Source organism: Leucopleurus acutus (assembly GCF_964270905.1).
Source record: "Leucopleurus acutus genome assembly, chromosome: 17".
Lineage (NCBI taxonomy): Eukaryota > Metazoa > Chordata > Mammalia > Artiodactyla > Delphinidae > Leucopleurus > Leucopleurus acutus.
In genome coordinates, this window is record NC_139159.1 from 42126930 (window position 1) to 42141515 (window position 14586).

Here is a 14586-nt window from a genome sequence, read left to right on the forward strand (position 1 = left end):
TAAATAACATTTTATAAATTATAAATAAGTAATATAGGTTAGAATACATTCTACATGGATGATTAAAATGCTGGAACAAGTTTAAGTAGAACATAAGGAAAAGAATTTAAACTCCCCATATGTCACTTACTAATAACATTAAATTGCCAGAAATATCAGATATTTGTCTAAGAGGCACAAATGAAATAATAAGATATTTAGTATGTTATAAAAAACCTATTTGTAGATTATATAAATTCCTTCATTTTCATTCTTGTCTTTTTTTGTCATTTTATGATTTTCAAAAGCAAAACAATGGAATATAAATGTAATTCAAATTAGTAAGATTTGCTTTTATTAACATCTCTAAATCCTAGATTGGGAAAAAGTTAAAACAACAGATATAAATTAAATTTTTTAAATCCACATAATTACTTTTCCAAATTAGTATGTATAATAGACTATAAGACTCACAATTAAACATAGACAATATACTCCCATGTAAATTAAAAATACGCCTTATATCTGGAATATTCCATTCCACTTTAGTTAAAACATTACAAATAAGGCATAACAAAGTCTAAAAATGATTTAGAGGTCACAAAAAAATGATAAAACAGAAAAGAACTTCTAAAATGTATGAATATGAACTCTGAGGATAAAATTCGTTATAAAAACACAAAATATAATCTGATGTTAAAGAGAGGTAAATATAAAGACATAAATCAATGTCAGTTGTAGAAATAAATAGCCTTACAAAATACCTGTATATACTTAAATACGTTAAATTATATAAGCAGTAATATTTTCCTTATTAAGTATAGAGAGTTTGATGAGATTAACTGTCATATTTATATAGAAGTATAATTAAGATAGTGAATTATAAACTTCTGAGATAATTAAGATTCAAGATGATGTCAAACAAGTATATTAAGTACATAAATATATTATAAATTAAAATGCTAGTATAGAGAAAGTGGCAGAGCAGACACACTAACAAAAATAAGCATTTAATTGGCATATTTCTGATATTCTTACCTTTAAAATCTGAAAAACTGATTGTTTAAACAGTAGGTATAGAAATGTGTAAATCAATGCATTTAATCAGAGAAATGTTGGTGTCCCAAAGATTGACTGTGTAGGTATATATATTCTATGTATGTACGTGTATATATACCATACATACATACACACACACACACACAAGCGGTCAAAATGTAAACATATCTTTGTATCTTATATATTATTTTTCTTCTATATCAGTGTATTTTTAAAATACACAACTTGATAAAACTACAGTTTCTATGTGTAGTTTTCAAATTATAAAAACCTATACCCCAAAGGTAGTTTTATACCTATAATTCAAAGCCACTGTTCTTTATGATTCAAAGAGGGAAAAAATTTTAATGAGTATAAAACATTCCTACTGTGGAGTTTTTTTTTTTTTTTTGGACATTCAGCATACTAGGATTTAATCATCTGTCATCACAGTGAACAGTTTAAGCAGTGACCCCATGAATTAATATACTGTGTATCCACATCTTGGATTCCCACTGGTGCTATTTTTTTACTATGCTATCAACTAGAAATAAGAAGTATATGGTAAGAAGCTGGGCTCAAAAATATTATCCTAGTAAATTATCAAAATAACAAATATGTTTGGCTAAAAAGGTTTTTCCATTTCTTCCCTAACTTCAAAGGGATTTCATAGGTAATTAATAATTTTGCTTATATAATGACTCTTCCATCAATAGGAAAGTACCTTGTAAAGTTTTGTTTGAAGGTTCCTCAACTAACAAGGAGTTTACAGTTTGCTTAAATTACCCTAAATGATTCAGAAGCCTGTGGCTGCCATTTTTATCTTTTGCCAGAGGTTAAAATCTGAATCAGCAGCAGGATAATAGTTTTTGAAGATTTCCAGGCAAGTACTTATGTAGAGCACAAATTCAACCAAAAAAACTGTTTCTAATCCAGCTGCTCTTATTGATATATTAAAATTCATAATTTGATACCCTTGCAGAATAGTATGGGAGAGCTTACCCTTTCCTGTATGACCCCAAATCAAAGTGAAACTAGACCATTATTGTGTAAAAACAACAAAAGTTTTTAGTTTTATTAAGTAATCTGAATTCCTAATTAGGCATTAACTCCTTTTCTTGTGTTCTTGTCTTTTTTATTTTGAATGTTAAGTTAGAAAAATACTTTAAACTGTACATTTAAAAATACTTTAAACTTTAATATATACAATGATGCCATTAACAAGTTTACTTAATTGTTCATTTTAGGTTTTTAGCTCAATTAATATTCAGTAAGTGTAGACAATGATAATTCATTAAAAAAAAGCAAGGGTTCCATTTTTCCTGAAACTGCTAACTTTATACAAAATTGAAAATTCTAATGAAATGTAATCTTAAATGAAATAAGAAAAAGGTATCTCTCAGAAGCTAATTAAACAATTTAATTTTAAAGCTTTAAAAGTTTATGAGGTAATGTCACAAATTACATCCCATTTATTCCTCCCTAACCTTTACTTTTTAGAAACTACAGAAGGAGGGAAGGGGGAGGGGAAGACAATAAAAAGTGGCTTAAATCCAGTGCAGCAGGAAAATTCCTTATAGCCTCACTTTTCTTTTTTAAGAATACAAAACAAAGACACTATTCACTGCTCCCGTAGTGGGGATGCTTACTATGCATATCTTTATCACAACTAAGCCAGAGCCCAATAGATAGGAGGCGCCATAATTTTCACAACAAAATAAAATAAAGCTTACCTTTGTATGTGGTTCCTGTCTCTTATCAGGCAAAAACTGGAAATCTGGGGAATCATCTCCATAACTTTCTTGGTTGGCTCAGAAATATTGCTTTTAAAATCTGATTGGGTCTCTTTTTGCTGCAATAGCTCCTGTTTGGCATATTCTTTGAGCCTTTTGTAAAGAGTGCGTAGGCCCTGCGCTGTTCGAGGAGGGCGGTCTACTCCACTTGCATTATAGTTAACTGCTATGATATCCCAACATCTATTCTTTTCCACTATTACTGAATGTTTGTTAGTGTGTTCTTCCAGAATTTTAACATATGGCTTCACAAGCTTTAACAAATCAAGCTTTTCAGATAAGGTAAAATTGGAAGATCTAGCTTTTCCTACCATTGTTCTTTTCAAATTAAGTAGGCAGTTTCTGAAACCACCATGCAGCCTTCAGCTCTGCTCAGCTCTTTTCACAAACAGAAAAAGATCAGGCTTAACTAGGCTAGCCTCATTTAGGCCCACGCCTACAGGGGAGGGTTTATTAAAATTCCTCCAGCTTAAGCTGACGCAGGTTCAGGAAATCTGCTTAAGCCAAGCCTGACCTACATAAAGCTTCTCACTGAAGAAGACAGGAAGGCACAAGCAAAACACACTTGTGTATAAAGAGAACAGCTCGAGGTAGGATTTAATACACAAAGGTCTAGAGATAAGCATGGAACACAGCTAAAAATTAGCTAATTTAGGGAGAATATCGAATTCCAACACGTTTGCCTAGCTGATAGACTGAAAATGCACTGCAGTATCACTTTAATAAAAACAAAAGAGGAACTGTTTTGTACTATTTGTTTACAAATCCAGTAGACAGAAAAATGAAAAACTAAAGATATGAGTGGTGAATGTAGTGATTCCTAACAGAGCCCCTAATCACTGTTTCTGAGCTGCTGTTCTCTCTTACAAAATCTGCATAATGCTGGTCCTGCTGTCAATCAGGAATTGCATATCCTCTAGCTAGTTAGGTTACACCCAGCTCAGACTCCATGGTAAAGCTAAGCTTCTCCTTCATTTTACAGTCTACAGTAAACACCGTGTTTTTTTTTTTTTTTTCAGTTACTTAAGAAGAAATTTTTGTTGAACACTAAATCTAAAAAGCAGATAAAAATTATGTTTTTAAAGCAATGCATTATTCCAGCTGTAACGTACATGAATATGCTAGCCTGCTTTAGCATGTGTAAAAAACACCATTCACAGTAAGAACAGCATAATAACACCTTAAGACTGCACACAACAAAATCGCATTTGCTATTATTATACAGTACGATCTTTATTTAGCCATTTTCACACAATTTGGACTATGAAAGGAAACAGCTAGTCTAGTCATTTGCAAGGCCACCAATTTGCGTGTTTAGGATATATTTTCTAATCTCTGTCTGAAACATGATAAATAACAATGTAAACAAATAAGCCTATTTTCTCCTGATATACATGTTTCTCCAGATAGGAGAATGAATTAGAACATACTTGAACACAGTTCCATTCAATCAATTACTGAACACCTGTAAAAATGTTCCCAAGCACTGAGAAAGGCCCAAAGAAAACAAAGGTAAATCTAGATACAGCCCCTATCCAGAGAACTATAGCTCTACAGAAATGCCATCAATTTTCAATTACTTTGTTTTTCATTCTTTCAATAGAAGAGAATTAAATTAAATTTGTTAAGTTCTCACTTTGAACCAGACAATGTGCTAGAATGTGTTATTTGTCAGGAAACGTGTTATTTGTCAGGAAAAAAAGTGAAAGATTGCTGGGTACACTATAGGATGCTAGGTGTTTTCTGGCATACTCTACTGGGTAAACTGATTTTTAGCAGTCCTAGCCTTTCACCGTCTTTGAGCAGTTTTATTGCTGAGTAAAATTGTAGAAAATAGTAATGCAAATGATTCTTGCCCCTAGAGATGCAAACTGAAAATTGACCTGCTCCAACAACCTGACCACAGTTACTCAAAGGAAAGCAAGAACACAGGATACACACTGTCTTTAAACAATATTATTATCTTTGGAAGAAATACAGGCATTGTGTTAAGAAATGATGTGCTAATGGAAATGTGAAAAAACGTTCAATCTCACTATCAAGGAAATGTATACCAAAAATGATTTTCACCCATAAGACATCCATAAGGATGTGAAAAAACGTTCAATCTCACTATCAAGGAAATGTATACGAAGAATGATTTTCATCCATAAGACTGGCAAAATTCTTAAAGACTGAAAATGTCAGGAGTGGATGAGGGTGCAGGGCAGAGTACTCTTCTGTACCGTTCATGAGAGTGTAAAATGGCATTTGTGATGGCAATCTCAGAGTACGTATTAATAGTTTACATGTGTAAACACTTCTAAAATTGCAGTAATTTTACTTCTCAGAATCTACCTTGAAAAATACTCAAACACACAAGGAGCAGCAGAGCCTTCTAAGTAGTTGCATAGTATTGGAAGCAATCTAAGAGCACATCAGCTGGGGACAAGTCACTAAAGTATATCCATACTATGGTCTACTCTGGGCAGCACTAAAATGCAAAAGGTAGATTTCTGTGTATTGACATAGAACAAGCTCCAAAATATATGGTAAGTGAAAAAAGCAAGTAAAACAAAAATACATACAATATAATCCCATTATGCTTACCCAAAACACCCAAAGCTAAATATTTCTGTAGGTACAGAAAATATATGTGTAGGTATAGAATGCAGGTCCATACATAGGTATGAAAATGTACTCCAAGAAGGTCTGGAACTCTTCTGCCTAATTACAGGAGCCATGACTTGCAGGTAGCTATGGAGCATTTTCCTTTTTTCTTTTTTTGGCCCCAATGGACCACCAGGGAAGTCCAGCTATTGAGCATTTTAAATGTGGTTAATGGGACTGAACTTTTTACTTTATTGAATTTTAATTAAACAAAATTTTTTACCTGAGGCAGCATATTTTTCCATTAAACACAACTTTATTGTTTGGGTAGGATTACATTTTACTTAACCCTTTTGTCACAAATGATACTATTGTTTCTAGTATTACGGACAAGAACTCCCTCCTGGACCAAACGTTAGTCAGGCTCCTCTGAGCCTTCTTCTCAACTAGGACTTTAGCAAGGATCCTGCTAAACCAGTTTACAGAGAATCCCCCTACCCTTGATACCTAACCAAATTCTTCATACTCCCACCCTTAATACCTAACCAAGTTGCTCTCAGTAATCTTCCACCCACTGACCCCCTTACCCTGCCTATTGGCTGTAAATCCCTGTTGTAGTAGCAGTTGAGTTCAGTCTCTCTCCCCTGTTGCAAGTCTTTTTTTAAAAAAAAAATAAATTATTTATTTATTTATTTTGGCTGCATTGGGTCTTTGTTGCTGCACATGGGCTTTTTTTAGTTGCAGTGAGCAAGGGCTACTCTTCGCTGTGGTGCGTGGGCTTCTCATTGCGGTGGCTTCTCTTGTCGCGGAGCACAGTCTCTAGGCACGCGGGCTTCAGTATTTGTGGCATGCAGCCTCAGTAGCTGTGGCTCGCAGGCTCTAGAGCACAGGCTCAGGAGTTGTGGGGCACAAGCTTAGTTGCTCCACAACATGTGGGATCTTCCTGGAGCAGCGATCGAACCCATGTACCCTGCACTGGCAGGCGGATTCTTTTAATTTATTTATTTAATTTATTTATTTTTGGCTGCATTGGGTCTTTGTTGCGGCGCATGGGCATCTCATTGCAGTGGTTTCTCTTGTTGCAGAGCACAGGCTCTAGGCGCATGGGCTTCAGTAGTAATTGCAGCACATGGGCTCAGTAGTTGCAGCACACGGGCCCTAGAGCACACGCACTTCAGTAGTTGTGGCTCACGGGCTCTAGAGTGTAGGCTCAGTAGTTGTGGCGCATGGGCTTAGTTGCTCCACGACATGTGGGATCTTCCCAGACCAGGGCTCAAACCCGTGTCCCCTGCATTGGCAGGCGGATTCTCAACTACTGTGCCACCAGGGAAGTCCACAGTAGTCTTGAATAAAGTCTTCTTGCCTGTTTAACTTGTCCAGTAGAATTTTTCTTGACATTACACATAATCACATCAGCAGTGTAGTCAATCTTAAATTGATTCTGGTTTTTTTTTGGAAAGAATTAATTAATTCATTATTCAAATATTCTGTCTAATAAGTACATAATACATACAAGAAGAATGTTTATTGTTAACTTCTGAAATCTATTTTACAAAGCACTTGAATAAGCTTTAGTTATCCGGAAAATTCACTTTTGTGGAAACCTTATTTCATGAAAATGCTAGGTACATTGTGTTGTTAGTGTACATAAATTCTGCTTGAATGAATTTTTTCTATGCACTGATATAACATTTAATGGATTTGTTTGAATATTTTATGCAGACAGCACAAATTATAGTGATACCCTGTATAAACTGTAATTGATTATTAATCTGAATTACTTATTCTGTATTAATTATAATTAAATTATTTTTCTAGCAAAAAAAATAATGGGCAAACTTTTTAATATAAAAAAGTATACTACTGATGCAGAATCAAGTGCAGATGCAGAAGCTAGTACTCTTACTGGAATAATAAAGAAAAAAATGAGAGACCGAACTAAAGCATATTACATATTTCATACTGAATACCAAATGCAATTTGCTAAAGCAGAACAACAGGAATAAGCTGTTTAATGCATTTTAAAAAGGTAAAGAAAATAAACTAGACAACGTTAAGAGACACTGTCAACAGACACATAGTAAATCTGACAAGCAGTTTCCTCTCAACAAACAAGAACTGATGAAGTTTAGGCACCTCAAATCAGAATTAAATATCCAGAAATATTTTTAAATAATATGTAACAACGTCTGACCTTGTAACTTTGGCCAGCTATAAAATGGTTTGGTTTCTTGCACACACAAAAAAAGAAAACCATTGTTAGTAAACAGATGGTAAAAATACATATATACTATTTCAGTTATGGAAATTTTGTCAGAAAATTATGGGGAAAAGATTTTAAACGATATTTTAAAAACGAAAGAGCTTCAATTAAGCAGCCAATAATTGCCTGTAGAATACAAGACCTAACATATCAAACATCAATTGATTCAATATTTTTTCAATTGCAAGTACTTCTCTTTAGATTTAAATGAGTTATACAATAAAAGTTATATAATAAAAGTTATACAATAAAAGAGATACTGCCCTATTAACACATGGGTCACATTTTACCTCAAAGGACTTCAAAATTTACAAAGGAATGTTATCAATTCATGACCAAATAGATATATGAACTCATAACTCAGGTATTTTTTAATCTATATCTGTCAAAGAATTTTAGCTAGACATGGAAAAATAATAGTTCTACTGCAATAGATGATGCTCTGTTAGGTTAAGTTTAAAATCTGGATTTATTGAAATTTTAAAACAAGAAATTAATATTTCATTTATTACTCTGTTCCACACACATTATGAAAATATTGTGCTCAACTTTCTAGAGCAGACTCTATGAAAAGTGTCAAGAATAGGGGCTTCCCTGGTGGCGCAGTGGTTGAGAATCTGCCTGCCGATGCAGGGCACACGGGTCGAGCCCTGGTCTGGGAAGATCCCACATGCCACGGAGCAACTAGGCCCGTGAGCCACAACTACTGAGCCTGCACATGCTCCGCAACGAGAGGCCGCAACAGTGAGAGGCCCGCACACCGCAATGAAGAGTGGCCCCCGCTTGCCGCAACTAGAGAAAGCCCTTGCACAGAAACGAAGACCCAACACAGACAAAAAATAAATTATTTTTTTTTTAAATGTCAAGAATATAGTTGTTAAAACCATTTGGAATACATATGCAAATACCAGTTTATGGAACTGGTTAAAAAAGAAAAAAATAGGGCTTCCCTGGTGGCACAGTGGTTGGGAGTCCGCCTGCCGGTGCAGGGGACGCGGGTTCGTGCCCGGGTCCGGGAGGATCCCACATGCTGCGGCTGGGCCCGTGAGCCGTGGCCGCTGGGCCTGCGGGTCCAGAGCCTGTGCTCCGCAATGGGAGAGGCCGCGGCGGTGAGGGGCCCACGTACCGCAAAAAAAAAAAAAAAAGAACACTAATGATTTTTTTTGTTCTTTGCCAGTGCTCATTGGTTGAGTCATGGAGAGTTTTATAAATTATTGTACTGTCTATAAAATTTATAATTATTATTGTTTATAATTATTGTACTGTTAACTCCAACTCAAGATTTTTTTTAAAACAAAAAGAATACTTGCTAAACATTCAATAATCAAAGACAAAACAATGGCAATGTGATTTACGTTTTCTCATCAATATCACACTGTATATGAGTGAGCTAAATTTGAAAATCCAAGGAAAAGAAAGGCATATTTGTGACCTGGTTAGATAGGTAGAAGAATATATGTTTAATGTAAAAATTTCCATAAACATACAACTCAGTAACTAACCGTATACATCCCTCTAACATGAATCGACAGAAAATTTTAATTATAATTAAGTTTTATGTAAATTGCATGAAAAAACTACAAGAAGAATTTGAAAAACACTTTGTTGATATTGATAAATTTAGAGCTGCTTTTAAATTTATACATTGCTCTTTTGAATTCAATGTTAATAATACTGAGTTGACACAAGAATTAGTAAATTAGTAAATATGGACAGACTTTTTTTTTGAAACTGACATGCTTTTGTTTCCAAGTCATATCAATTCTTCTAAAAAAGATGAACTAGTTTTGTTGATGTAGATACAAATATAAACAGAAATTTTTTAAAACTCAATTCAGCTAATGGACAACTTTTATGTATGTTTAGAACTTATTTATTTCATAAATATTATGAAATCTAAATACTAATCAAGAATTCAAAATAAAAATACAGCATTCAAATTGAGATATGCCGTAAATGTATAATATACACCAGCTTTCAAAGACTTAATATGAATAATAATAATTAATAACTTTTAATCACATGTTGAGATGATATACATATTGAGTTAATTAAAATGTATAATTAAATTAATTTCACCTGCTTCTTTTTACTTTTGTAACATGGTTACTAGGAAATTTTTTAATATTTATATATGATTTATATTATATTTCTATTGGACAGCTTTGGTATAGAAGGATAGGCACCAAACTAATGACAGCAGCTATTACTGGAAGGAGACTAAGATTGACAGGGACAGTTAAGAACCTTTAACTTAACTGTATTATTATGAAATTTATAAAAATATATTCATATTACTTAGATAATCAAAATTAAATTATAAATAATTCTTACAAACTAAGAAAAACAATGCAACAGAAAAACAAATATAGAATACAAACAGAATTTAAAGAATAAAATATAAACGTCCAATATATAAAGAGCTCAACAAGTAATCAGGGAGATGGAAAGTAAAAGACCATAGTTGTTTTTACCCATTCAACTGGCAAAAGTTAAAAAGTTTAATAGCATGTGTTAAGGAATTTGGGGGAATAAATTCTCTCATACAGTAATGATGGCAGAGCCACTTCAGAAGGCAATTAGCAAACCATATTAAAATATAATATAAACACATTATGATCTGACAACTGAGAAATATTTGCATAAGTTCATAAGACCACATGTACAAGGATGTTCTCTGCAGGACTGTTTTTAATAAAACTCCTAAATAAATCATGTTATATTCATACCATGGTATATCCTGCAGCAATTAAAAGAATAGGTTCATCTATATGTTCTAAAATGAAAACAAGTCTCCAAAGCATACTAGTCAGAGCTGCAAAGTACTCTCAGCATGGAACAACTCCATCCAAACCCCTGCACTAAGAGACTTGACCAACCCTAGGATGGCCTCTAGCAGCCTAAAGGCCCCAACCTAGCCTCCTTGTGAGCTCCATTCTGGAAAAGCTCAGAGCTATCAAAAGAATTTACTGTTTGTTCTAGCTAACACCTGACCCTAGGCCCCTGACCTCCCTTTGGTAGGGCATTTACTAAATCTCCCACAACTCAGGAGTATCTTTCTCAAGGACCTGAAAGTCATTCCTTTGAAATGTAATTATCAGGAAGAACAGAGCCAAGGCCTCCCAGTCTTACTGAGAAGGTAGAATCCTAACTTGGATAACTGCTAGCTAGCAGACAGAGCTGCCCTAATCTCATTTACACAGACTACCTTTTGTAATTTTTCACTTCCCTGACTCTACTTGGGCTCCCTCTTTGACTCCCTCATCCTCCCTTCAAAAGCTGCACAAATCAGAATGGAGCTCAGGTCTTTACCCCACTGTCAGGAGTTAATGAATAAAATCTGCTTCCACTGCTTTAACTAATGTCTGGCTTTGTTTATCTTTGACATTAGTAAATGAAAAAATCAAGTTGTAGGTAGATATATGTATACTGTATGGTATCATTTATTTGAAACACACCATCCACATCAATAATACCAATTTCTAGGGGCTTCCCTGGGGCGATAATTATTATTATCGCAAAAAATAATACCAATTTCTACAGGTAAAATATATAAGAGCCTAGCTTTACCTGTAGTATTTTAGATAATTTACCTGTAGATAATTACCTGTAGTAATTTAGATACACCATATTAACAAATTGAAGGAGAAAAACCATATGATCATCTCAATAGATGCAGAGAAAGCTTTTGACAAAATTCAACACCCATTTATGATAAAAACCCTGCAGAAAGTAGGCATAGAGGGAACTTTCCTCAACATAATACAGGCCATATATGACAAACCCACAGCCAACATCGTCCTCAATGGTGAAAAACTGAAAGCATTTCCACTAAGATCAGGAACAAGACAAGGTTGCCCACTCTCACCACTCTTATTCAACATAGTTTTGGAAGTTTTAGCCACAGCAATCAGAGAAGAAAAGGAAATAAAAGGAATCCAAATCGGAAAAGAAGAAGTAAAGCTGTCACTCTTTGTAGATGACATGATACTATACATAGAGAATCCTAAAGATGCTACCAGAAAACTACTAGAGCTAATCAATGAATCTGGTAAAGGTCTTATTATTTGCTATATAAGCCATAGGGAGTAACTAAAGTTTGGTTGTTGTTAATTTGAATGACTTTTTTTTTTTTTTTGCGGTACGCGGGCCTCTCGCTGCTGTGGCCTCTCCCGTTGCGGAGCACAGGCTCCAGACGCGCAGTCTCAGCAGCCATGGCTCACAGGCCCAGCCGCTCCGCGGCATGTGGAATCCTCCCGGACCGGGGCACGAACCCGTGTCCCCCTGCATCGGCAGGCGGACTCTCTCAACCACTGTGCCACGAGGGAAGCCCCTAGGTACATTAATCTTAATGAATGCATTAAGTATTCTGAGGAAAATGTACTGATGTCTGCAACTTTAAAATTCATTTTTTAAAAGTAAGATAGGGACTTCCCTGGTAGTCCAGTGGGTAAGACTCCGCGCTCCTAATCCAAGGGGCCCAGGTTCGATTCCTGGTCGGGGAACTGGATCCCACATGCATGCTGCAACTAAGAAGCCCGCATGCCACAACTAAAGATCCCACATGCCGCAACTAAGACCTGGTGCAGCCAAGGTAAATAAGTAAATATTTTAAAATAAATAAATAAATAAAAAATAAAAGTGAGATAGACTGATGAATAGATATGCAATAAAGCAAATACAGTAAAATTTTACTTCTGGAATCTAGGTCGTTGGTATATGGGTAGTCAATGTAAAATGATCAACTTTTCTTAATGTCTGAAAATTCTAATATGTTCAAAAAAGTATCCTTAAAAATAAAATAATAGCAGCTAATATATTTTAACTCTTTAGCTATTAAAAATGTGAGAAGTTTGAACAAAGCTAAATTTCTAAAATAGAATTTAGATAATTAGATCTATTAAATTTAATAAATAAGGAATAACTGTGGGTAGGAGTGATTTTTTTTTTCTATGAACTACTTGTTAGGCAAAAAGCTCACCATGACTACTGAGATTATATCTATATTTTAGGAGATAAAAAAAAAAACAACACGAAGGTAAGGATATTATGCCTTATTAATCTTTGTCTTAGCCCAGGTTCTCTGGCAAAAAGGGCCTGAAGCAATGACTAGAACGCTGAGGCTTTACTTGGGCGTTGCATATACAGGGTATCAAGAGTGAAAAAACAATAAACTGAAGCAAGGAACTATGTGAAATGGTGGCTGGGGGACTTCTCTGGCAGTCCAGGTTAAGACTCCGTGCTTCCACTGTAGGGGGCATGGGTTCGATCTCTGGTCGGGAAGGCCACGAGGTCAAAATATAAGTAAATAAATAAATACTATTTTTAAAAGTGCTGGCTACGTCTTTACAACAAGCTATGAAAACACAGAGTAGGTCACTTGGCAAATGCATCCACTTGGTACTCTTTGGAACATCTCCTGATAGACTACAAAAAGAAACCATTCCTCAGAGTAGTTCATGGAGGAAAATGTGGAATTTATCAGGCAGGTTCCCTCCTGTCTCCCATTTCCCAGTGGCCAAGCTCACCCCACTAGGAATAAACTCTACCGCACTTTCAGCCTGTGTCATCCAGCCTCCACAGGGGCACAGGGTGCTACCCCCAAGCCCTGGTGTGGTGTGTCATCCACCAGACCCTCTCAGAGTGTGGTTCATCGGCGCGGTGGGGTGGCGGCCACCGTGAGGTGGTGGCTCAAGTGAGGCAGCACAGTGCGGTACAGTAAAGCAGTCAGTCTAGGAAGCACACAGTGGCAAGAGAATCTGAGAAGGCATATATCACACTGCAATATGTGAGGAAGATGACACTTTAAAAATCTGCCACATAAAAACAGGGTTAAAAGCCAGTGTGAATCCAAACCCTAAGAATCATTCTGAGTTATAGCATTTATATCTCATACTTCAGCACTGTGCTTTGGTGATGATACCCTGTAATGTTAAGCACTCAAGACAATCAAAACCGTGAATTCCCTGGCGGTCCAGTGGCTAGAACTCAGCACTTTCACTGCCACGGGACTGGGTTCAATTCCCTGGTCAGGGAACTAAGATCCTGCAAGCCACATGGTGCAGACAAAAAAAGACAATCAAAACCTAGGTTAACAGGGATCTTGAAAACCCTTACAGAACTGAAAGAAGTCTAAGAAGGAAAAACTCAGTGCTCCTGCTATGTTTCTCCTTTACTTTCATACCACTCCGACACCAGCTGGGTGTTCTACAATTCAACTCAATTCTGACACCATCTATCTGGAGATAGCATCACATCCCACAGGTTAAGGGCTCAGTCCCACAAGACTGCTCCCACACCACTTCAGATGCCAATCACAAGTCCAGGTTGTCAGCTGTGCTTCTGACCAATCGGCTATAAATCAGAGGTTCCTAGGACCCCCTCCTCAGGTTCAATTAATTTGCTAGAGCAGCTCACAAAACTCAGGAAAACAGTTTACTTACTTTTACGAGTTAATTATAAAAGTATATGATAAAATTGGGAGATTGGGATTGACATATATACACTAATATGTATAAAATAGATAACTAATAAGAACCTGCTGTATAAAAAAATAAATTAAATTAAAAAACAAAAAGTATATGATAAAAGATGAACATTCAGACAGAAGAGATGCATAGGCAAGGCACAGGTAAAAGGCTCGGAGTGTCTATGCCCTCTCTGGGCACCACCACTCTCTCAGCACCTCCATATGTTCACCAATGTGGAAGGTCTCCAAACCCCGTACTTTTGGGATTTTTACAGAGGTTTCATCACATTGGCATGATCAACCATCAACTCCATTTCCAACTCATCTCCCCTCTCTGGAGAATGGGAATGGAGCTGAAAATTCCAAGCTTCTAATCATGGCTTAGTCTTTCTGGTGACCAGCCCTCAACCAGGAGCCCACCCAGAGTCACCTCATTAGAACAAAAGACATTTCTA

The 14586-nt window shown here is 35.8% G+C and overlaps 1 protein-coding gene across 2 annotated transcripts in view; it reads right to left on the bottom strand.

Moving 5' to 3' along the window:
- Positions 1–14586, bottom strand: part of RAD54B (RAD54 homolog B) — a gene marked incomplete at both ends in the record, with an annotated part of 90173 nt that overhangs the window by 54254 nt on the left and 21333 nt on the right. Inside the window, one exon of one of the 2 annotated variants that reach the window (XM_082858956.1) lies at positions 2751–3156. The exons of the other annotated variant lie outside the window; for it this stretch is intronic. Coding sequence (XP_082715082.1) covers positions 2751–3124 — 374 coding nt within the window. Of the gene's footprint in view, positions 1–2750; positions 3157–14586 lie in introns of those variants that run through there. 2 annotated transcript variants of the gene reach the window in all.